The sequence below is a fragment of the Candidozyma haemuli genome, assembly GCF_002926055.2.
Source record: "Candidozyma haemuli strain B11899 chromosome Unknown H_2014730914, whole genome shotgun sequence".
Lineage (NCBI taxonomy): Eukaryota > Fungi > Ascomycota > Pichiomycetes > Serinales > Metschnikowiaceae > Candidozyma > Candidozyma haemuli.
The window spans coordinates 861,157-884,165 of NW_020289907.1; the positions used below are offsets into that span (position 1 = coordinate 861,157).

The window sequence follows — 23,009 nt, forward strand, 5'->3', positions numbered from 1 at the left end:
AGCAACTGGCTGGGGTCTTCCTACCAGTAAGATAGGGTGGACCTGACATACTAGTAATCGAGTTGATACTCTGGAATCGGAAGTGGTCCTATAGTGAACAAGCAAGGCTGTTGATAAAGTACCCAAGACAAAAACACCTTTTAAATGTATAAGCAATGTCAGTTTCAGTGGCTGCAAAAACCATATAACAAAGAGACCATCTCCCCAGCCATGATCTGGAGAAGGAAGGAGATATTTAATTCAAGCTCTGAGTGTCTTCAAGGGAACATTCTGACCTCGTTAAAGCACTTTAGGTACTCAGAAGGTTCAATTGGATATCCATTTTTGTTGGTACTCCTCAGTACATATCCAAAGACCATAATCCAAAAACAGCTTTCCATAGTCACCTCATAACCTGCTCCTCAACGCCAGCAGACTGGTCATCCAAGGTGTTCTCGTCTTCCTGCTCTTCAGCTTCAGCTGCAACTGTCTTCTTCAAGTTATAATACAAGTAATATCATATAGAAGATCACTTAAAGAAAACAGTACAGGTAATCAGGTATCCACTGACTTTTCTTCACCACCCAATTCTCTCCAACACTTCCTCTACACCTTCTGCAAGACTATATATTATTCTGCGTTCTATATATACATTCCCAGGTTGTTAGTTCGTCATTTACATCATAGGCATTCCCTGTGGCATGCCCTGAGGCATTCCCTGGGGCATTCCTTGTGGCATGCCTCCAGGAGCACCGCCGCCCTGGCCGCCCTTCAACGACGACTTGCCGGCCTTCAAAAGCTCGTCACACAATAAGAGGTTCGACGCTATGCCTGTGGCTGAAGAAATGGCGTTTCTCAACACTCTGTATGAATCCCAAACACCTTCAAGCGCTGGGTCCATGGGCTCGCCAGACGCAAGGTCAATGCCAACCTGGCGGTTCTCGGCGATTTCGTCCTGGCAAGAAGAAATAGCTTCCAACGAGTCCAAACCGGCGTTGGTGCTCAATGTCTTTGGAACAACCAAAAGAGCTTCGGCGAATGCCTGGATCCCTGGCTTGTTGCGGCCTTTCAAGATTCCAGTGTCGTTGGCAAGCAAGTGGTGGTTGCAGCTCATAAAGTAGGCGCCTCCACCTGGAACAATGGACTCGTCCTTGATCACATTGGCCACAGCTCTCAAACCGTCACGAACAGCATCCTTGGTTTGCTGCAACTCGTGTGCAGCCAGGCCCTTGATGAGAATGGTAGCAGACTTAGACTCAGGACACTCAGTGATATACGTAAACTTATCCTCGCCAATGCTCTCTTCATAAACCTTTCCAGCCTGGCCCAAAATCTCTGGCGTCAAGTCGTCCACGCTGTTCTGGGCCTCGCCGCCCACAATCAACTGCAATCTCTCCATGTTTCTTCTCTTAGCACGGCGCAAAGCAAGAATGTTGTTCTTGGCCAACACGTCCAAAGACATTGGATCGATACCCTTCTGGTTGATAATGACAAACCCGTGGTCGCCGTTTAACCCGCAAACCTCGTTCTTCAAGTCCACAATCTTCTTCAACTTGGCGTCCACAAACTGTCTCTCTGAAGCCACCAACTTCTCTCTCTGCTCAGCGGACGAGTAAAAGAACCCAGAGTTCACCTCCGTCTTTTCATACTCCAACGACACGTTCAACGTCAACACAAACGCATTGTTCACCACACGTGGCATATCGGGATGCCTGGCGCCGTGGTCCAAAACAAGACCCTTGACGAAAGTGGTATCTCTAGCGTGGCCATGCTGCATGGTCATAATCTCCACCATGTGCAAATCAAGGTTCTTCTTATCGGCATCGTCGCCCAGCACCGCCAAAACGGAATCCGTCACGATCGGCGCCAACACGTCTGTAATGTCAGAAGTCAATTTCGTAGCCACAGACGATTTGGCCACCTGCAACAAGAACTCCCTATCAAACAGCTCAGGCTGCGTCTTAAAACTGTCCAAGTACTTCAACGACGTCTCCCTGGCAATTTCAAACCCATCCACAAGCACTCGAGGGTGTACTCCCTCTGAAATAAACCTCTCTGCCTGTTTCAACAACTCTCCAACCAACAACACCACCGTAGACGTGCCATCACCCGTAATTTCGTCCTGGGCAGTAGCAGCACGTGCGATCATCACCGCCGTAGGGTGCTGGATCTGCATTTCCGTAAGCAACACTTTGCCATCCTTGGTCAACTTGAGGTTTCCTGAACCGTCCACCAAAAGCTTCAACGTGCCCTTGGGGCCCAAATTGGACGCAAGCACCTGCTGCAAGCCCTGGGCGGCGGCGATGTTCACCTGGAGCGCCTGCTGGCGTCTCAACGACTCTGCTTTTGGGTTGAGTAACTGGATCGAAGAGGACATGGTGTTGGTGATGGACAGTGGAGGTGAAGAATTTTATGTGGTGGTGGTCACGTGAGGCCCAAGGGTTTAGAAGAACCAAAGAAAGGCAGGCATTGACGGGGTGGGTGTTTTGAGGGAAGGGGTGGGTGGATTTTGGTGGTTTGGAGGGCTCTATGGATTTGTTTTTCGTGATTTGGGTGTTTTTTGGTGATTTGGCGGAGGGTTTGGAAGTGCGGTGGACGGTGAGAGAGGAGGGAGAGGGAGGGTGGACTAAGTGGAGGGTGGAGGAAGAAGGGAAGGTAAATGGGGCCTGGGTGGTTTCAGGGGGGCTTAATTGACTGAATTTGTTTGTTTTCTGGAGTCAAAGGTGGAACGGCTGGGAGTTGGCGGTGGCTGGTGGAACGCGTTTGCAGCCAGTGGGTGGGGGGAGGAAAGAGTGGAGGGAGAGGATGAAGGAAGTGGAGAAACTGGTGGTTTATAGGGAATAGAGGAAAAGGCTTACTTTTAATTGTTTGTTTGAATGTTTTTGTTAATGAGTTTTGGGTGTTTTTGGTGGAATGGAGTGGTGATGGAGGGACTGTTCTGGTGGTAAAGTGAGCCAGTGGACCAGTTGTAGGGAAACGTCAGATTTGCTCGAGAGTCGAGGGGGAAGTGATTTTTTATGATTTATTTATGCTCTAATAAGGGTAGATCTTGATGGTTATTGGTCAATTCGTGCTGGTGGTGGAGGTTTCTCTTAGAGGTCTATGAGATGGTGAACTCTTCTGGTGCTTCCATGAATGGTCAAGTAAAACAAGCAAAAGTTGAAAGAGGGCTCTTAAATGTCTTACATTAGCATTGCAGAATATTTCTTATCGTATTATTAGTGTTCTGAGCTACTTTTTATTGGTTAGAACTGGATGACGTTGGACATCTCTGGCGTCCTACTTAGTATGGTCCCTCAGGAAGTACACTTAACGTGAAGACAAGACCTCAATTGCAGACAGTAAAATATTAACGACTTTCTTAATTTCTAGGGCCCACAGAAACCCTTACTACGCTTCCTTTACGTTTTTAGACATCCACTTCAAAAGCTCAAACTCTACCTTCCACTCTCCACACGCATTCCAGCCAAATTGCCAGAACTCAACGAACACCTGGAAAATTGAAAAAGTAAAGCTACCACCGTAACCACAGCACCCAAATTGACCTAAAATCACTATTCTTTCCTTTCCAGCCTCCCTCCTTCCCCCACCCAACTCAGGTTCCTCCACCATCCAGTGGCTGCGAAAGAAGAAGACCTACTTGGTCCAAAAGAACCCCAAAACGGCCCAAAAACCACCAAAAAACAGCCCTTCTCTTCTTCTCCCAAAAAGTATAACTATCCCCTGCAAAAAACAAAAAGAAATGGTCCCTAGCAGGATCGAACTGCTGATCTTGGCGTTATTAGCACCACGCCTTAACCAACTGGGCCAAGGGACCAACTTGATGGGTGGACTATGAAGAGGGTGATGTGTGGTTGGTTTTGGGTAGGAGTGGAAAATATGGGATAAAAAGTAGTTTGATCGATTTTTCTGGTCTATTTTAGTACCCTGGAGAAATTTCAAGGCCGTAGCTCAAAAACTGGATTTTTAAAGCCGTTTTACGTTTTTTCCATGTTTCTGTGGGAAGTTTGTGGATTAGTTGAAGAAGTACGAAAGTGGGATGACTGGGGAAGGCAGTGGATGGTTGTCAGTTGGTTTTTTTGTTAATTGGAGGAAATTTAATTGAAGTAATTGGGGTTTTGTGGTGTAGTGGAAGGGAAAATACACGCTTTAATGGGTGTTGGATGGAACTCATATGGTCCATGGAGAGACAGTATTTGACTGAATTGGAGAAAAGTAAAGGAATAAATACGAAGTGATAGAAAGGAAAGAAACGAAGGAAAAGAAAGGAATTCTGGGACAAGAGAAACCTATTATGTCCTGACTGGCGGTTCTTTTCTGTGGAAGATTGGATGATTAAAGACGGAACACTTAAACAGTTGAAGATTTGCTGAAAAGAAGAAATATTCATAAACTATTGAAAGAGGACGTTAAGGAAAAACAAATGAAATAAGAAGCTTTTTAAGTATTTGTGAAGTCACGAAACGTTCACTGGAGCTTTGACAGGTCAATTTATCGACTTTCATTCATTTAACTGATTTAATTCAGTCTATGTATCACCAAAGTAAGAGCCGTCTTGAAAAGTTTGACTTAAGCACTCCAAGAATCAGCCAGATCTCCAATTCCCTTAAACTGGAGCACTACATTACCCAGAAGAAACTCCATCCACTTTCAACTCTTCTTTCTGAACTTCTTCCACTTCAGCTGTTCAGTTAGAGGAATCTACCACCAGTAACCCAAATACCACTGAGCTTTTTCAGGGGAAACCAAATGGCAGTAGATTTCTTGAAAAGGGCAGAACAGGCCTCCAAGGAATGCTACTTGGCTGATCTACGAAAAAATGGAGTCAATTTGAACTCTTGGAGTGGCTGCAAATGACTTGACAGAACGAGAAGTACTGGAATGGAAAGAAGGTTGAAGTAAAGCAACAGATGTGATTTCCAGATTCCTGGATACAACGTAGGTTAGCTAACGGTACGCCAGCCCAGATCGTAGAGTAAATAACAAATGGAGATGGCCTCCACCTACACTGAGATTGTTGGAATAGTATGATTAAAGGACAAAAAAAACTATATGATGATAGAAACCAAACCTTTAACCAACATTTGGAGTACCCTGATCTTGGGATTTTCTTATGTGTTTGACAAAATTTGTGAGTGGAAAAAAACCCTCCGGTTATGAGCCCTGTATCTCTTGATAGACAGATATTTGTTGTTAAAGTTTTAAACCCTTCGGTTATATTTGTGTGTGAACTGCGCAGTGGCAAGCTATTGATAAAATTTAGCAACCCCTTTCCATGGGAGAAGCTATGGCAAAAGAACGATGTCAGTCCCGGTCAGCCTTACCTCGAGGCACCACCTGAACATCGATGTGTAGACGACTTTCTGAGTCTTCTTTGGTGTAAGACGGCGCCGTACTCTCTAATAGTAACCGGCAACCGCTTGGATTTCGTGTAAGAAATGGGTGAAGCTGCCCAATCTTATGTTAAACTTTGGGGTGTATCCCCGACAAAAACCGCATTTAAGCGTTCCGATACAACTGAATGGATTTGTGGTAACATCCCTCCACCAGCAGGGGGGCCCGATGGCCCCCAAAGAAGGAAAAAAAAGGTGGAAATTCGTCGCGTATTTATATTCCTTGGGGAGGCGTACTGCATACAAGGAAAGGTTAAAGGTACTCCTCAAGATGGGCAGGGGAAGGGGAAGGGAAGGCAAGAGCAGGGCTGCAAACCGCCTGGGGATATATAAATACGATGTTTTTCCCCGTCTTCCCCTTTTTCCATTATTTGGTTTACGAAAAGAATGGGGAACTGGATCGGCGGGGGCTTGGAAAGGGGAGAGTGAGGAGGCACGCCCAGCCAATCAGCTTCCCGCGTGCCAGGCGTGTTTGTGTAATGTAGAGATGGGAGGTTGATGGGAGGTTGAAGGGGAGGTTTGGGGGAAGGGAAGGAGTGAGAAAGAGGAATGATTAGGGTAAGGGGGCAGTTTGGGGTTGGTAAGTGAAGGGTTTGGGAGATGGAATGTGCTTGTAAGGGACTGTTTTTTCTGGTTTTTTTGGGAATAACGAAGGGAACACAAAGGGATGGGTTTATAGAGGGCAAGTAGAACCTCCTGGTTAACTTAGAATCCTTGTGGTTATGGGTTTTGGGGATTTAGAGATGCCAGGTGGTTCTTGAATGGCTGCAAAATACTGCATACAGTGCTGTCAATCAACATAAACCCAGTGGACCCTTACATGAACAAAGGAGAGTCGTTCTATTTCTTTTATAATTGGAGGGAGGGATGTTACGAACGTATTGTAGCTGCAAAAGAATCTAGGCTACTTGGATGTAGATCTGGGGCGCCGTGGACGGTCAAAGAAGCTCAAATGACACAGAAATGGTCGACAAGCTTATACGCCATTTATCTAGATTATACCTTCTTCTTCAGTTCTCCTTGCCTTTTATTTCGTCTTCTTTAGTGAAGTAAATGTCTTAATTGGCAACTCAGAAGGTTATTGTTGATAGAATGAAGCGTCTTCTGGAAGAAAGTATGGAGGGAGACACAGGTGGACTAAATCAAGTACAATAAACCGCAATACCAATGGGGAAGCTGTAAAGTGCTTAAGGAGAATTATTATGACCAGGGTTCTTTTCTCGTGAAGCTTTTGGCACCTCCCATGGCTCTGTCGCCAGTTACAGTTATCCTCAAAAGCTGTCCACCTGCTCAGTTAAAGGACTGTTCATGGAGAGGCGTTTAACGTTTCGTCCTAGAATATAAGATTAAAAGAGAGAAGGTGCTATGAAACCAAGGAATTGGGTGGATTACTGGAGCTGTTGGCATTCTGAATATATACTTATATATGTATATTTATATGGCGTAATGGAAGATGTAGGGAAGGTGTATCTTAGGCTTCTAATACTTCCCTCAATTTACGTTCTCTTATGAGGCAACCTACTAAAAAGTACCACATTTCTTAGGGGGATATTTGACTGGCCACTCTATTCAATAGACTAGTACATTCGTCAAGGAACTGTCACCGATAGAGCACACCATTCCATATCTATCATTTCCAATAGCCCACATCAATTCAACCAAAATGAATAAGTAGAATAGAAGCCCATTAAGCATTAGACAACGAGAAGGACAGACGAAACATGATATCTAGAGACTCGGTATGGCTTACAAGTGGGAAGGTTGAGAATCATTGTTGTTTTAATTTTTTGACAGGTTGAAGTAAACTGTAGGAAGCTCAAAAGACATCAAATTAAACCTTAAATTTTACAAAAACAAATGAAGAGCTAAAAAGAAGGATTAGTTGGATTTTGGGAGTGTCACCATGAATGGTTGGTGATATCCTTATAAATTTGACGCATTTTCGTCATTTTTGGGCCAAAATCGCGGAATTTGGCAATTTCAAAACCACAGAAATAAACCTTAAACTCCATTAAACACTCCTAAATCTTCAAAAACTCCAAAACACCCCGTTTTCCCAAAATACGTTTCTAGTAAATCCAGCATATGTACCTCTTATCCACTGGGCGTGTGGCGTAGTTGGTAGCGCGTTCGCTTAGCATGCGAAAGGTCTCCGGTTCGAATCCGGACTCGTCCATTTTTTTCCATTTTTTTACTATTTCAACCCCCAAACAACCTGTACTCTCCAACCTCTACACCTTCCTCATCCTGTTTATCATATTCTAAACACCTCATCCTATTAAATCCTCTTCACAGGTCCGCCTGGAGAGTCGTCAGCTCTCGCAGTCAACACCTCACATCCATCTTCCGTCACCAACATCATATGCTCAAACTGGGCAGAATACTTACCGTCCTGGGTCGCTGCCGTCCAGCCATCGGGCCACGTCAAGTCTCTATGCGTGCCGAGGCAAAGCATGGGCTCAATGGTGAATACCATACCTGGTTTGGCAATACCAATAGCCTTATTCTTAGCGTAATGAGGGATGTTAGGCTGGCAATGGAACAACTGGTTGATGCCGTGGCCACAGTATGTTCTGACGACGGAGCAGCCGTTCTTGGTGGCGTGGTCTTCGATGACAGAGCCCAATTCTCTGAAAATCAACCCTGGCTTAACCTTAGAAATAGCCAAGTCCAATGCCTCTCTGGTGGTTTCCACAAGCCTCACGATGTCTGGATCACACTTGGCCTTGTCGCCCACATAGTACGTTTCGTTAAGATCCGAGTGGTAGCCATACAAGTATATCGTGATATCCAAATTAAGAATATCTCCATCTTCAAGCTTCCGCTGGTCAGGAATACCATGGCAAATCACCTCGTTCACAGAAGTACACATGGATTTAGGAAAATTGTAGTAGTTAAGCGGCGAAGGGTATGCACCTCTGGCAACACACTCCTTGTGCAAAATGGCGTCAAGTTCATCTGTAGTGACGCCTGGTTTGATATGAGATGCTACTTTGTCGAGCACTTGTCTTGAGATCTTGCCCACTTTGCGCATCTTGTTGATCTCGTGCTCCTGCAAGATGGTGATCTTGCCTGTTCTGTCGTTTTTCATTTCACTGATTGGTTTCCCATGCTGAGCGTAGTCTGGCTTCTTCATGTCTTTAAGGACACTTTTGCGAGGCGACAACGGGTAAGCGGCTCTCAAGGGGCCCGAGTAGTTGAAATTAGGGAACGGATCAAACGGCTGGCCGTCTTCCGCTGGGTGGACGGCTTTATGGACGGCCCAGCCGGCTCTGAAACATGACTGGTTGCAAAAAACCGACTCAATATGGTCTTTGAGACAAACTGGGCATTTGAGCTGCGACAGGGTTTCGTTTCCGCACGTGGGAGCTGCACAAACTGCCATACTGAAGGTTTTGGAAGGTTTTTTGGAGAGTTCCAGAAAGGTCTGGGGAAGGTCTGGTGGAAAAAATGCTCATCTCGTGAGGATGTTGGTGATGGTGCACGGGTGTAAGGAAAGATGGACCTCCCAACAACATCAATATCCATGAAAAAGAGAAATTGGGTGGATGAAAGGATGTGGAAAAAGTAGTTGAAGGAGCTGGTAACTTCTTGTGAAATTTCTGTCCGTTTTCGACAAGTTGTGGCGCCATACTCCTCACTTTTGCACCCACCGCACTCGGACAAGGCCATGGAGGGCCAGAAACGTCCAGAAAAAAGGCTCTTTTTGGTGTTGATGGTGGAATTTTGGCTAGGAACGGCCCTCCGATCTTCCGGGGTGTCTTCCATTGCAAGATCTTTTTGGAAATACCCGGACCACTGGTTTTGTGTTACTTTCCCCAGAAGTTCGAGACCTATCCGCACACGATGAGGTGGTGAGTGGATTCTCGAGATTTCGGGAGGGAAGTTGGGGTTGTGAGAGGTGGGAACGGTGCTAGGGAACGCCATGGGTTGCTCTTTCGGTGAAAAAGCAAATCATTCGTTGAATCTTGGAATATGGAGTATCCAATGGACCAGTAGCATAACCAGTGATTCTCCAGAAGTTCCATCGTCAATTGCCCAAAAACAGCGTTCAGGTAACCACAAGCCAAGCAAAATCACCAAAACATCACTTCAATTGCTCCATTAACACCTCCATCTTCTTCAATCACCTCACATCCCACCAACCTGCCTTTAAATCTCTTCTCTTCACTTAACCACTAAATCACCTCTCTCCTCTTCACCTCTCTCCACCTCTCTCCCCCTCCTCTGCCCCACCTACTGCAACTGCTCAGGGCCAAAGCTCATTGGAAGTAGCTCTTCTAGCGTACGACACACCATCTCATCAGTCTGGCCAGAAAACATCAAAATAGGCACTTTCGGCGCAAATTCTCGAATAAACTGCCTGCAAATCCCACACGGACTTATCGGTTCCTTCAGATCTCCCAGAATGGCAATCGCCTGGAACTCCCTTTGTCCTTCCATGACACATCTGGTGATGGCAGTTCGTTCAGCACAGATTCCAGCGCCATACGAAGCGTTTTCGACGTTTGCACCGGTTATTACGGTCCCTTTTTCGGTAAGTATAGCACAACCAACGCTAAAGTTAGTATATTTTGGGAAATTGGAAAGGGTTTTGGGTGGTTTGGACGTACCGAAACTTGGAGTATGGGGAGTATGAAAATTCACGTGCTGCTGTTAGTTTGGGGCTTCAGGGAGGGGTCTAGGAAAGACATACCGTCGAGACACAGCGTTTTGAGGGTCTGGATCTGCTGGGAAGTGAGATTATGGACGTTCATGTTGTGGTACTGATAAGAGTTGGAAACGGGCCGGTGTTGATGTTGGTCTGTTTGGTCACGTGACATGTCACGTGACCAGTTTTTGGCAGAATATTTCAAACGTCACCAACGGACCCCCTGGGTGGTGGGCACGGTTTAAGAGTATGTAGAGTGGCAGCGGGTGGTTTTCTAAGCGTCTACTGGTGTAATTGAGGTGTAAGGAGCTCGTTTGACCCATTTAGCATACCCATAAAAGGCACCCAAATACACCAAACCCAGCCACAAACAGACCCTCCAGCCTTTCCCTTCAATTACATTGCTCCTGTTTTATCTCCCTCCTTCACCTCCTTTCTTGACCTTCCCCTTCCCCTTCCCCCAGACCTTCAAATGGCCAATTCCAAATATAACTCAACCAGACGCACCCCACACGGACCCAGCCACCGGCCCAGGAACAACCGCTGCATTCCAGATCCTTTCCCTTGCTACGCCATAGTGGATTCCCCACATTTCGGAATTCATAAGTAGCAACCGTGGAGGTGGTTTTGGTGAACGAGGCTGAGGCTGCTAGCGAGGTGGCTTTTTCTCGGCAACAAGGCAGGGAATTGGGATGTTTTTGGTACCAATCGACGCAGATTTTAATGGAGAAGAAGATGAAAGTCTTCAATTTGTATTATAATGGCTCAAGTTTCCGGGATTGGGGAAAATGGGGGATGGTTTTTTGCAACATTGAACATTCAACCTGCATATAACACCCCGCGATATCTTACTCTTTTTTTTTTTCACTCTTTATCTAATACACATTCTGTTACTCCCATACATTCACAAAAAAAACAAAGAAGGTACATCCTCGAGGCTTATATGCAGGAAAGAAGCTTTTTAGTCTGATTTGACAGGTTTTGCCGAAGGAGTTAACTGGAGAAAGGGGTCAATTTTTGATTTAAAATATGGTCGTGCGAGGCTCAAAGGGACCCTAACTGCCAAAATCACCTCTTTTTCTTCCTGGGTGACCTGAAAAACAGGTGGTGTTCCACCATCAGGTGATTGTGTCATGTTGCTTTTCAGGCGATTTGAAGCACTGAGATTTGGGCTTAAATGGGTGAGGGATGATGGGGAGTGCATATAAGTACCGGTTTGTGTCTTATGTACAGGAGAGGGGGCGGAAACCGAGGAAAAACCTGGTCCAAAAAAGTGGGAATTGGCCGGTTTTTATAGTTGGAAGCGGGGTAATTCGGCAGGGGGCGGGGTACTTTTATACCCCATATACATAATAAAAAATTTTTGGGAAAAAAACTGGTGGTTTCGTGGTGGCCTGAGGGTGTATAAGACGTGGAAGCGCATATTTGACGTGTAGCGCAACGGCTGCACATGAAAGAGGCAAATGTGAAGGAACCACAACGGCGAGAGCAAAAATGTCGTTTCCCTCGCGGGAAGATCAGACGACAATGAAGGCATTTGGTGAGGTATTGAGTGGGTAGGGTGATGTAGTTGGAGATTTTGAGTCGATTGGTGTTTTTTTCGTGTTTCTAGGGCTTTTGTAGGGCCAGGTAGAGGAGAAATAAGGATCGCGACATTTTTTCATTCAAAAATGTCGTCGCTTGGTCAGCAGAAAGGGTCCATTTATTTTACGTTTTTTGACAGAAAAATGAGGGTTTCTCAGTACTAGCATGTAGATTGGAATCCTCTGATTCCAATGGTACAAATGGCACCCCCAAATTCCACTTCTACCCCCAAATACCCCCAAAAAACGTAAATCACACCAAATCCCCTAGAACACCCACAAGCGACCCCCAATTCGCCAATCCAACCCTCCAGCCCTCCTCTCCACCACCCCCTCCACCTCCCAGAGCCCTCCCTTACCTCTCCAGACGTCTCCAACCACCCAGAAGCACCCCGTCTGGTAACGATCTCACGTGTTCCTGCACATACCCACACCATCCAGTCTTCTCCCGACCCGGTCCATGACATCACAAATCCTCCAAACCCTCTTCTTCCCTAACCTCCCCCCGAACCTTCCCATGGAGCTCGTGTTTCTTCGCCATGCTACACGTGCAGACCACGCCACGCTAAATAACCCGCCGCTCTACCACGACTACAAACCGTACGACCCTTCAGTGTCTGTTTCGGCAGTAGGAGAAGCGTCCCGAGTGGCTCGTGATATCGTGCAAACATGCCAGTTTTCCAAGCCCAAGAGGAACGTGTATGTGCATTTTCTGCCGTACTTGCGGTGCTGCCAGACTGCCGACTTGGTGGTGCTGGCGCTTCAGAAGGAGGTGCCTGAGACGAGACTCAAGTTTCATATGTTGTGTGACTTTGCCTTGCTGGAATGGCTACATGAGAGGATGAAGAATGTGCCGCCGTTTGTGGATCTGGGCGAGGCGTACGACATGTATACGCCGAACGTGAAGATTTTGGAGAATAGGCGGTGTGTGCTGAACTTTAGGCCTACGACGACATTGGGGCCGTGGAATGAGCCTGGGTTGAGCTATAAGGATTATGCTGACCGGTGCAAAACGTACTTTAAGAAGCTTGTGGCGACGTACGATAAGCCGATCCATGTGAACAACGAGGATTTGGTCATTGTGGTGGGCCACGGGTACCTGATCAACCATTTTATGTCATATTTCATTAACCATCCGATCTTTGAGGAGATTCCAGAGAGTACGATCAACTACGCCCGCCGGGAAAACGACGTCTGGACGCTTAAACGGGACTGCTTGCAGCTTTTGCATTGCGAGGATATCGACTCCACGCTTAACCTTGAAAACGATATTGTGGTGTATAAATCGAATTTCGTCAAGAAGAACGAGCTCGACGAGAATAAGCAGTACCCGGCGATCGGGTTTGGCGGGCTCAAAATCCCTAATCCAGATACTCTGGCGCCCCGGCCATCGTTCAGGGTGGAAAACTCCAAGACTAATGCTCCTACACGGCCCAACTTGGCGAAAAACCTTCTTTGCCCTACGGCACGTAACTGGAACGCTCTGGATCTGAATAAATTCCACGTGAAATCAGAATTCAAACTAAAGGTCATGAACGACGAGGCATTCAAGAAAGCATTCGACCTCTCCAACCCACCTACGCATCCCATTTCGCCTGAGGTTTCTCCAAACTCAGAACCCACGCGAACAAACTCTGTCATTGACCTTGTCAAACTCAACTCCAACGACGAAATCCAGCGTCCGTTCAAGCTTCGCTACTCGCTGGCGTCAGATATCCCCGTGCATTTTTAAACTCCAAAGTCAACTCCCATGTCAACCTTGCGCTGTTGCAGCGCAATGCATATTCCCACAACAACTCGCTGTCTGAACAAGGAATGGGCCTTCGGTGCTTTCTGGAGGTTCGCTTTCGCCCAGAGACTACCTGGATATGGATGGCGATGCTGCTCAGCATTCTAACAATATGGGTGAAGTCATCAGCAGGCTTTCACGTATCAGGTCGTTGCAGCGTAAGAGAGCACAGACGCCCAGTTTTGGCAAAATCAAAGAAAACCTGTCGGACGATCTGTCGGACTCCGAATCGAATACCAACAAGTTTTCGCTTTCGTTCAACAACAAGGAAAGAAGAGAACCTGCGCTCAAGCGTGGCATTTCAGGCTCCCCAGTGGTGCCCAACCGAGCCCGTGGCAACTCCGTCAAGCTCATTCCTTCAGTTATTAACCAGAAACTCGATTCGGGCCGTACAGATACCGAAAACGACCACAGCAGCGCCGACGGCAGCATCAACGGAAGTATCAACAGCAGTGCGAATGGCAGCGCCAACGGAAGCGCCAACGGCAGTATCTCAGGCCTCAGAAGCCTGAAGGGCCTCAATGGCAGCTCAAGAGCTCTAGGAACAGGTTTCACAGAATCAAGACCCGCCACGACGGCCATCCCCACGGCCAAACCTGCTAAGCCCAGCCGTTTACAGCGTCCTACGCACCTCAAGAAGACGCCTTCCATGTTCTACAACCTCGACCTGGACTCAGCAGACGGCTCGTCCGAGGGAGAGGACGACGACGACTCTGCTCTGCCACCTAAAGAGAACCATTACACGTGGTTTGGCCAAAACGCCAAGGGGTACGTCTAAAAAGCAAAAAAAAGCAAAAAAGCAAAAACAGAAAAGCATAACAACGTATATAAGCATTATAATTGGATGGGAAGGATAGATAAACTGGCGCCTGGCTGCAAACGTAAACCACCCCTTCTGTGCAGTATTATCACTACTCTAACCAACTAAGTACTACCCTCTTTTCCACCAATGTCCTCACAAGGAGGCTCCCAGGCCATTGTGGCCAACGATTCTGGTCTTCTGCAGCTCCTGTCGACCAACACAGCCACGTTGGCCTTTCCAAGCACCTTCTGATCCCGATTTTCGTGAAAGTACGGTCTCTCGAAACAACCCATCCGTTCAAACCAGCCACCAGCTCAGCCAAGTACAAAAACCCAGACCTCTTCCAGGTTCTCCTGCAAATCCTGGCCAGCTCAGATTTGTTCGTGAAAGTAGAGGTTCTCGACGGCAACAACAACCGGATAGTGCCGCCTGTCCACACTCCATATAAACAGTTCTCTGGGAACAAGAGAGTGTGGGATTCCGTACTAAAACTTCCAATTAACTATAGCCAGGTGGACTACAACGCCTACTTGAGCTTTGAGCTTCTTGAGATTGTCCAGACGAAACCTACACGGTTTGCTGAAGGGAGGTTATCGTTGTTTAACCATGAGAACGGGACGCTTCGAAAGGGTACTTATAAGGTGCCAATTTACACGGGAAGCGGCGGGGAGGTCAATTATAAGGATGAGAATTGCACGACGGCGCTTGAACGGAAGTTGATAAACTACGAAAACGGCGCTTTGAAGAAAGAGCCATGGTTGGATACCATTCTGATGCCGATAGTGGATAAGCTTAAACGGCAGGAAGCCAGTCCAAACGCCGAAGCACCGTACCATTTGTTTGTGGAGCTTCCCAATTTTTCATTGCCCATTGTCTTCCTGGACATCACATATGAGCTTCCTAGTCTTGCCATAGATACACTTCCCCATGCTGATTACCTTGATAAGACGCAGTTGGGCACGGAAAGCGCTGGCGCCATGGTGCTCACGTCGGTGGATTTGGCGCCCAGGAAGCTCTACGATCCAGATTTCGATTTGCTGACGCTCCACAACTTCAACAGTACAGGAGAAGCGTCTGTTCCTGGAAGTGCTGGCGTTCCTGGCCAAACAGGCGTCAGTGTTCGTTCAGCGCCTTTGGACCCGATCGAAAAGAAATTTAACATTTTATCCACCAGCATCAACAACAACTCTTTGCTCGATAAAGAGGTCAAACCGTCACCGCAGGACCGTGACGAGCTCGGCAAGATCTTACGCAAACCGCTGAGCGCTGTTTTGGCAGATAACGAAAAACGCATGTTGTGGAAGTACCGGTACTATTTTTCCAAGAACCTGGGCGACGATACGCAGATCCAGGCTGGGCCTCTGCAGAGCCAGCGGCAGTTTTTGACCAAGTTCTTTAAGTGTTTCAATTGGGAAAACGAGCTGGAGCTTGACCATGCGCTTAAAGAGATTTTACCGTTTTGGAGCGTCGAAAAGATCGATATGGGCGATGCCTTGGAGCTTCTCAGTAACCAGTTTAACCCTTATAACCTTACAGCAGCTCTTCGTCGTCGTCTAGTGGATACTTCAGGTACAGGCAGAGACGTCAACACAGCAGAAGAGCAAAAGATCGATAAGATATTCAAATATGCCATGAAACTTCGTGAGTTTGCCGTGGATCGGTTGAAGTTGGCTTCGGCAGATGAGCTTCTTTTGTACCTTCTTCAGCTTGTACAAGCACTCAAGTATGAGGTTATTGAAGAAGGCCAGACATCTTTGGAAAAAGCGCCATTGGCGAAGTTTCTAATTCAGAGGTCAGTGGAAAACGGCATTTTGGGCAATTTCTTCTACTGGTACGTGAAGGTTGAAAACGAAGACCAGCTTAATGGAGGAGGCAATATCCCCCAGTCAAAAGCTGTCAACGGAGCCATCTACGGTGTGGTTCTAAACACGTATATTGAGAAGCTCAGAGAGTTCTGCCACAAGACGAAGCTGCCCCAGTACAAGTACTTGAAGAGGCAGATAGCGTTCATCAAGAAACTTACTGGTCTTGTGGAGAAGATCAGAACGACATTTAAAAGGAACGAAGCGACTGCTAAGAAAGTGCAGTTCCTTCGGGAGTACTTGGCAGATCCGCTGAATGAAATGCTCAATTTCCCTGACCCGTTCCCGCTTCCTTTAGACCCTTCAGTGATCATTTGTGGTTGTCATCCAGATGAGTCGTCAGTGTTCAAATCTTCACTAGCGCCCTTAAAAATCACCTTCAAAACCATCACCAACTTCAAAGAACGCCTGCTGTCGTCACATTCTTCACAGATCTTTGGTGGTTCAAAGAAACACAAGCACGGGAAGTACCTGCTCATGTTCAAAATCGGCGACGATTTGCGCCAGGACCAGTTGGTAATCCAGATCATCAACCTTATGGACCAGCTCTTGAAGAATGAAAACTTGGACTTGAAACTCACGCCGTATAAGATTTTGGCCACCAGTCCCATTGCTGGGCTTATCCAGTTTGTGCCTAATGAAACCTTGGATGCTGTTTTATCTGCAACTTACGATAACACAACAAGCACAAGTGCTGCTCAGGCAGGCGCCAACACCGCCAACGGCATTCTTCGGTACCTTCAGCTCCACAGCAGAATGCTCCATCACGAAGAGCCAGAATCTCAGAGTGTTCTAGGAAAGAAAAAAAATAGCATTCCTCTGCAAGAACAAGAACATGCTGTTTCAAGTGATCTTGGAGTGTCGCCAATTTTGATGGACAACTACGTCAAGTCGTGTGCTGGTTATTGTGTGATAACGTACCTTCTAGGCGTGGGCGATCGACACTTGGATAACTTGCTTCTTTCGCCAAATGGTAAGTTCTGGCATGCCGATTTTGGGTACATCCTTGGAAGAGACCCTAAACCGTTCCCACCATTGATGAAGCTTCCAATTCAGGTTATTGACGGCATGGGTGGAATGACACATGAAAACTTCAATATCTTCAAAAACTACTGTTTCATCACGTACACGACGCTCAGACGAAACAGCAACTTGATCTTGAACCTCTTCCAGTTGATGTTGAACGCCAATATTCCAGATATCCAGATCGACCCCAAGCGAGTTGTGGAGAAAGTCGAAGAGAAGTTTGCGTTGGAAATGACCGAGGAGCTGGCTATCCTCCATTTCCAGAACCTTATCATCGACAGTGTGAATGCGTTCTTGCCGGTGGTTATCGATGCCCTCCACAGTTTGGCCCAGTACTGGAGAGCTTAACCTTCTTTTTAGTCCTGCTTCTTTGGCGGGCTGCTGCCTTTATACAAATCACGGCACGCACGAACAGCGACGGTAAAGAAAGCAGAGGCAAAGCCAATAGGTGGAATCAAATCAACATAATGCCAAAACACGTTTGGAGAAAGCTCAGACACCACAGACTTGACGTTCTCCTTCAATTGGCCCACGCTGCCGTTGTTATCCAACACAATATCAGCTCTATAGTTTCTCACATCGTTTGAAAGCTGACTTTCTATCCGGTTTCTAGCATCCTCTTCGGTGAGTTCAGGGTTTCTTTCCAAGAGCCGTTTCAACTGCACTTCCTTCTCTGTGAACACTGTGACCGTGGCACCACAAACAGAATGAATACCAGATTCAAACAAAAGCGGCACGTCTAAAATCACCATCTTGTGGCCTCCAGTATAAGCTTTCACGAGCTGCCAGGCCATTTCCTTCTTAACTGCTCCATGGACGATTTTATTCAAAACCTTGAGTTTTTCAGGTTTTCCAAAAACAGCTTTTCCCAAAGCAGGTCTATTAAGCGAGGAATCAGCAGGATTGACCAATCCAGGCACATCTTCCCCAAAAGCAGCCACAACTTGTTCATATGCTTTTCTGCCAGGCTCTACGACCTGACGAGCAATGACGTCAGCGTCGATAATAGGAATTCCATTTTCGGCAAACTCTTTAGAAACAGTCGATTTTCCACTGGCAATGCCACCAGTAAGACCAATAACAAGCATGGTGGGTTTTGGAGTGTTTGAGGAATTCCTTAAATGTGGAGTTGGAAAAGTTGCATGGCCCGAGGTCACGTGATATTTTCAAAAACTCCAATTTCCAACAACACCAGCCATTACCAGGAAATAAAAACCAGATCAGTCGATTCCCATCAGCAGCAGCTTTCCTCTCAAGTAGTCTTAAACGGCCTCCACCCCGGGAAGGCCTTCCTGGTCCCTTCCTGCACCAGACACCCAATGCTCATCCTGAAAAGTACCCTATAAACCACCATCTCCAACCCTAATGTCAGTGAAAATCCTCGGCGCAGGGGCCATGGGGTCTCTTGTAGGTCACGAGTTGGCCAGATCAGGCAGAGTGGCTCCTGTTTTGCTTTTCAGGTTCAAAGAGCGTCTTGATCGTTTTTCAGCTGATGGGTCTAAGATAACAGTGGTTAGAACACAAGACGAGAATGTGGAATCGTCAACGGCAGTGATGGAAGGGGAGTTGGCGCCGCTGGGCCTTCTGAATGAAAAAATCCAAAACCTTGTGGTTTCGACGAAAAGTTATGCCACTATCGATGCGTTGAAGCCCTATGTTCCATACTTGGACGAATCGTCAAATGTGCTTATATTGCAAAACGGGATGGGCATGGCCGAGAAGCTTAAAGGGGCGTTCTGGGCAGCGAGTCTGCTGAAAATTCCAACTTTTTATGAAGCCATTTCGACCCACGGCGCATATAAACCGTCTCCTAATATCGTTAACCATGTGGGTTTGGGTAAATTGACCATCTCTCCAGCTGGTATAAACACTGGAAGTGTAAACGAGAAACCTGAGTTGGTGAAGGCGCTTCTAGATTGTCATAGACTTAACGCTTGCTGTGTTTCTCAGGACGACATGCTTCTAACGCAGATGGAGAAGCTTATAGTGAATGCTTGCATCAATCCACTCTCAGCATTGCTAGATTGTCTCAATGGCGATTTGCTTTATGGATCACAGGTGGTTCCAATCATGAAGCGGGTCATTGCAGAGGCTTTGGACTGTTTTGGAGTGGAGTTTGGTAAACGCATTGCAGATATAGATGGGGCCAAGACGTTTTTAAACCGTGAACGGTTATTGAACTCTGTGCTTAAGATATGCAAAGATACCGCTCAGAATAGCTCTTCCATGAGAGAGGACGTCAGACACATGAGAACCACTGAAGTGGAAGCCATCAATGGATATATTTGGGACCTTGGCAAGAAACACTCTGTACCCACACCAGTCAACCGTATGTTGGTGTTTATGGTGCAAAACAAGGTCTCTATAGAACGAGGCATTGAAAAATCAGCATTAGAGGAGCTCTAAATCATGGAGAAAAGTCCTGGAGCGTTTTCTCTGCTAAGGTCTTGGTATCGTTATAGAGCGTCGCTATGGCCTTCATTCTGGCATCTGAAGCGTCCACAGAAAGCTTTTTATCACAGTCATTCACGATCTTCTTCAAAATATGGCTCAAGAGAGTCTGGCTTTTGTTCTGGTACACTGTTCCATCGGTCATGCCGTCAACGAACGCACGAAGCTTTCTCGACAGCGAAGGGTCGTTTTCTTGTAAAGTGGCCAAGGCAATTTCTGTTCTAAACGAGATCCCCAGGTCGTTGATTGTATAATCTGCATAATACCCAGCTTCTTTAAGGAACGCAACTTGCTGAGGCCGAAGCAAAGGCGTGAGGTAATCGGAAACATCAATATAGTTCCATCTATTCTGGGGAAGCGTGAACCCATACTCACACAAAAGGAATTCATTCGAATGAGGACCATAACTGAAGTACAATTCAGCGCCTGGACTATAAGTCGTGGACGTGAGAACGTGGAAACCGTGGGAATCGATTTTAATACCACACTCGTCGTTTCCCAGGTGGTTTAGGAAATCCACATACGGTGCCAAGGTGAAATTATCACTGGAATCGGTCTTTTGTGGCATTTCCATGTATAAGCAACGAGAATTGATACACATCCAGGCCCAGAGGAACTCAGTTCTATCAATATGCACTGAACCCAAGAACTCACTGCTTACTGAGTAGTCCGTTTCAAACCGCTGTAGCACCTTTTCTGTATGTTTTCTAGTAGATCTAGGAAGGTATTTGGTTAAGTTTTCGTGGCCAGGAAGCTCCAAAAGCGTCCATACAAATGGAGCCAATGAAAGCTCATCTAACTCAGGCAACATATCCAAAAACGGTTTCCAGAAGGAGTTTCCACCTCTTCGGCGCTCCAAAACCAAATAAACACTCAAGAACTGAAACGACAGAAGCTTCAACACCCCGTCCAACGTAAACTTGCCGTACACTTGAGTAACCTCATCCTGAGGAGTCGAAGGAACCACCACTTTGGCGTAATACGGCTCGTTCAAACGAAACCCAGCAAACTTGCCCACGTGCGTAAGTGCCGTAGTGAAATTGAGCAAAAGCGAATGTGAAATATTGACTATTTCTTCCACTGCAGCGATCTGGGCTGTGGCATAAAGACCTCTTCCTGAATCTGGGGCGTTTTTCACGGTAATTTTAGGCGAAACGAACGCCGAAGATGCGTTGGACCGGAGCCAATCCAAAAGTATATCCAATTTGTCGTCAAAATCCTTCATTCTTCAATACTGTATGCCTTCTCTGAAAAGTAGGTAATTAGTAGTAGGAAGGCATCACCAAAAGGTAGGGGTACTACCTGCAGTACGTTGATAATAGTAACTACTTCCACCAACAACAACCCCGTGTCAATTCCACAATGCGGGTACTTTGCGTGGCCGAAAAGAACTCTATCGCCAAAGAGGTGGCCCACGTGCTCTCGGGAGGCCGCGTTCGGCCCCGAAACAGTCTCTACAAGTATGTGAAGAACTACGATTTCACGTACACTTTTCCAGGCCTAGGGTCCTGTGAAGTGACCATGACAGCCGTGGCGGGCCACGTGTTGACGACAGATTTCGGGCCTGAGTTCAGCTGGGGCAAGTGTCCGCCTGGGAGGCTTTTTGACGCGCCGTTTTTGACCAAACCACCGCCTGACAGTGACCAGAGATCAGGGATCCATAAGAACATCGTTAAGGAAGCCAGAGGCGCAGATAGACTTATGATATGGACAGATTGTGATCGAGAGGGGGAGTACATTGGCTGGGAGATTTTGAGCGTGGCTCAGGGCGCCAATCGGCGGATTAGCTTGGAAACTACATGGAGAGCCCAGTTTTCACATTTGGAGCCTTCACATGTGGTTGAGGCAGCGAGGAATCCTAAGTCGTTGGATATGAGGCTCGTGGAGGCCGTGGAGTGCCGTACAGAGTTTGATTTACGCGTCGGGACGCTGTTTACGCGTTTTCTTACGAATATTTATAAGAGCAAGAGACTTGTGGGTGAGAAAGAGGTGGTTTCGTATGGAACGTGCCAGTTTCCCACATTGAGCTTTGTGGTGGACCGGTACATTCGTGTGAGGAAGTTCAGGCCCGAGCCGTTTTGGAGTATAGAGCTTGTGGTTACGAAGGATGGCCAGAAAGTGAACTTTGCATGGTCTCGGAACCATTTGTTCGATAAGATGTTTGTTTATGTGATTTACGCTCAATTGCTTAATGGGCCTGAAAAACCACGGATTGTTGGCGTCAACACGAAACCTACATCCCATTTCAAACCACTACCGTTGACTACAGTGGACCTCCAGAAATGCTGTTCTCGGTACTTCCGCATGCTGGCCAAAGCGGCGCTTGACGCTGCAGAGCTGCTTTATACTGCTGGATTTATCTCCTACCCACGTACGGAAACTGACCGGTTCCCAGCAGAACTTGACCTTCAGAATTATATCTCGAAACAGACCCAGAACCCTGAATGGGGACCTCACGCTTCGCTGCTTCTTCAGGGCGGCTTCAAAGCGCCAAGGGGAGGTAAACACGACGATAAAGCACATCCTCCAATTTACCCTGTCAAATTTACATCACTTGACGCTTTAAGGCCTGACCAGAAGAAGGTATATGAGTTTGTTGTAAGAAGATTCTTGGCGTGTTGTTCAGACGACGCTCGTGGTTTCCAAACGAAAGTCGACCTTCAATGGCGTCTAGAAAGGTTCACAGCGCTGGGATTGCAAGTCACTGAACGTAACTTCTTGGACGTTTACCCATATACTGACTGGAAATCGCTGGTTCAACTTCCACAGTTCACCGAAGGCCAGGAAGTCGAACCTTCAAGCTGTAAAGTCAAAGAAGGTAAAACCAGTCCTCCAAATTACATGACAGAAGCAGAACTCATTGCTCTCATGGATGCTAATGGTATAGGGACTGATGCTACCATTGCCGACCATGTGGAGAAGATTATCCAGAGAAACTATATCACGCGAAGGAAGATTGGTAAAACAGAGACATTCATTCCTACTTCGCTTGGAATTTCGTTGATTGAAGCCTTTGACGCTATTTTGATCGATAGGATATCGTTGCTGAAACCGTTTTTGAGAAGAGCCATGGAAGGGTTCCTCCAGAAGATTTCACGAGGGGAGGTTTCCAAACAGGGAGTTATTTCCCAGCTTTTGCCGCTTTATAAGGAAGCTTTCATGGAGAGTAACCAGAAGGGAAACGTTATTACTGATACGTTTATCAGGACGAACCGAGGGTTGTCTTAAGTTGGTCAAGAGAACGCGGTTTGAAAGAAATGGCATTACCAGGAGGAAGAGGCGAAGACGAGGTGACTACTACAAAGCTTTTTTTTTTTTAAAAAAAGCCCAAACAGATAAACAGATAAACTGGGAACTCGTCTTTTGCAGCCATTGGTATCTACCTCGGAGGTACGGGTGTCTACGCATCATACACTAGTCTTCCAGTCTTCCATTCTTCACCAAACCAGTACTCCCATCCAGGCTCTTCATCC

General features: G+C 46.7%; 8 protein-coding genes and 2 non-coding genes across 10 annotated transcripts; 5 read left to right on the top strand and 5 right to left on the bottom strand. All coding sequences in view use genetic code 12, as the record gives it.

The window, feature by feature from the left end:
- Window positions 1–655: 655 nt before the first annotated feature.
- Window positions 656–2,356, bottom strand: CCT6 (chaperonin-containing T-complex subunit; the record flags this gene model as incomplete). The annotated part of the gene is made up of 1 exon (XM_025488492.1): window positions 656–2,356. The coding sequence occupies one exon, from the start codon at window positions 2,354–2,356 to the stop codon at window positions 656–658; it is 1,701 nt and encodes a 566-aa protein (XP_025343154.1).
- A 1,366-nt stretch (window positions 2,357–3,722) lies between these two features.
- CXQ85_004885 lies at window positions 3,723–3,796 on the bottom strand. The gene has a single exon. It is a non-coding gene; the product is annotated as a tRNA-Ile (tRNA).
- Window positions 3,797–7,475: 3,679 nt separating this feature from the next.
- Window positions 7,476–7,548, top strand: CXQ85_004886. The gene has a single exon. It is a non-coding gene; the product is annotated as a tRNA-Ala (tRNA).
- A 102-nt stretch (window positions 7,549–7,650) lies between these two features.
- Window positions 7,651–8,757, bottom strand: CXQ85_004887 (methionine aminopeptidase; the record flags this gene model as incomplete). The annotated part of the gene is made up of 1 exon (XM_025488493.1): window positions 7,651–8,757. The coding sequence occupies one exon, from the start codon at window positions 8,755–8,757 to the stop codon at window positions 7,651–7,653; it is 1,107 nt and encodes a 368-aa protein (XP_025343155.1).
- A 3,366-nt stretch (window positions 8,758–12,123) lies between these two features.
- CXQ85_004888 (uncharacterized protein) lies at window positions 12,124–14,173 on the top strand (the record flags this gene model as incomplete). The annotated part of the gene is made up of 2 exons (XM_025488494.1): window positions 12,124–13,313; window positions 13,420–14,173. The coding sequence occupies 2 exons, from the start codon at window positions 12,124–12,126 to the stop codon at window positions 14,171–14,173; spliced, it is 1,944 nt and encodes a 647-aa protein (XP_025343156.1).
- A 171-nt stretch (window positions 14,174–14,344) lies between these two features.
- On the top strand, window positions 14,345–17,371 carry VPS34 (phosphatidylinositol 3-kinase; the record flags this gene model as incomplete). The annotated part of the gene is made up of 3 exons (XM_025488495.1): window positions 14,345–14,424; window positions 14,511–17,303; window positions 17,350–17,371. 3 exons carry the CDS (start codon window positions 14,345–14,347, stop codon window positions 17,369–17,371), a joined length of 2,895 nt encoding a protein of 964 aa, XP_025343157.1.
- Window positions 17,372–17,441: 70 nt separating this feature from the next.
- CXQ85_004890 (putative dephospho-CoA kinase) lies at window positions 17,442–18,173 on the bottom strand (the record flags this gene model as incomplete). Its single annotated transcript, XM_025488496.1, has 1 exon — window positions 17,442–18,173. One exon carries the CDS (start codon window positions 18,171–18,173, stop codon window positions 17,442–17,444), a length of 732 nt encoding a protein of 243 aa, XP_025343158.1.
- Window positions 18,174–18,450: 277 nt separating this feature from the next.
- On the top strand, window positions 18,451–19,453 carry CXQ85_004891 (2-dehydropantoate 2-reductase; the record flags this gene model as incomplete). The annotated part of the gene is made up of 2 exons (XM_025488497.1): window positions 18,451–19,418; window positions 19,444–19,453. The coding sequence occupies 2 exons, from the start codon at window positions 18,451–18,453 to the stop codon at window positions 19,451–19,453; spliced, it is 978 nt and encodes a 325-aa protein (XP_025343159.1).
- A 39-nt stretch (window positions 19,454–19,492) lies between these two features.
- CXQ85_004892 (protein-lysine N-methyltransferase) lies at window positions 19,493–20,761 on the bottom strand (the record flags this gene model as incomplete). Its single annotated transcript, XM_025488498.1, has 1 exon — window positions 19,493–20,761. One exon carries the CDS (start codon window positions 20,759–20,761, stop codon window positions 19,493–19,495), a length of 1,269 nt encoding a protein of 422 aa, XP_025343160.1.
- Window positions 20,762–20,898: 137 nt separating this feature from the next.
- On the top strand, window positions 20,899–22,764 carry CXQ85_004893 (DNA topoisomerase 3; the record flags this gene model as incomplete). Its single annotated transcript, XM_025488499.1, has 1 exon — window positions 20,899–22,764. One exon carries the CDS (start codon window positions 20,899–20,901, stop codon window positions 22,762–22,764), a length of 1,866 nt encoding a protein of 621 aa, XP_025343161.1.
- Between the last annotated feature and the right edge of the window lie 245 nt (window positions 22,765–23,009).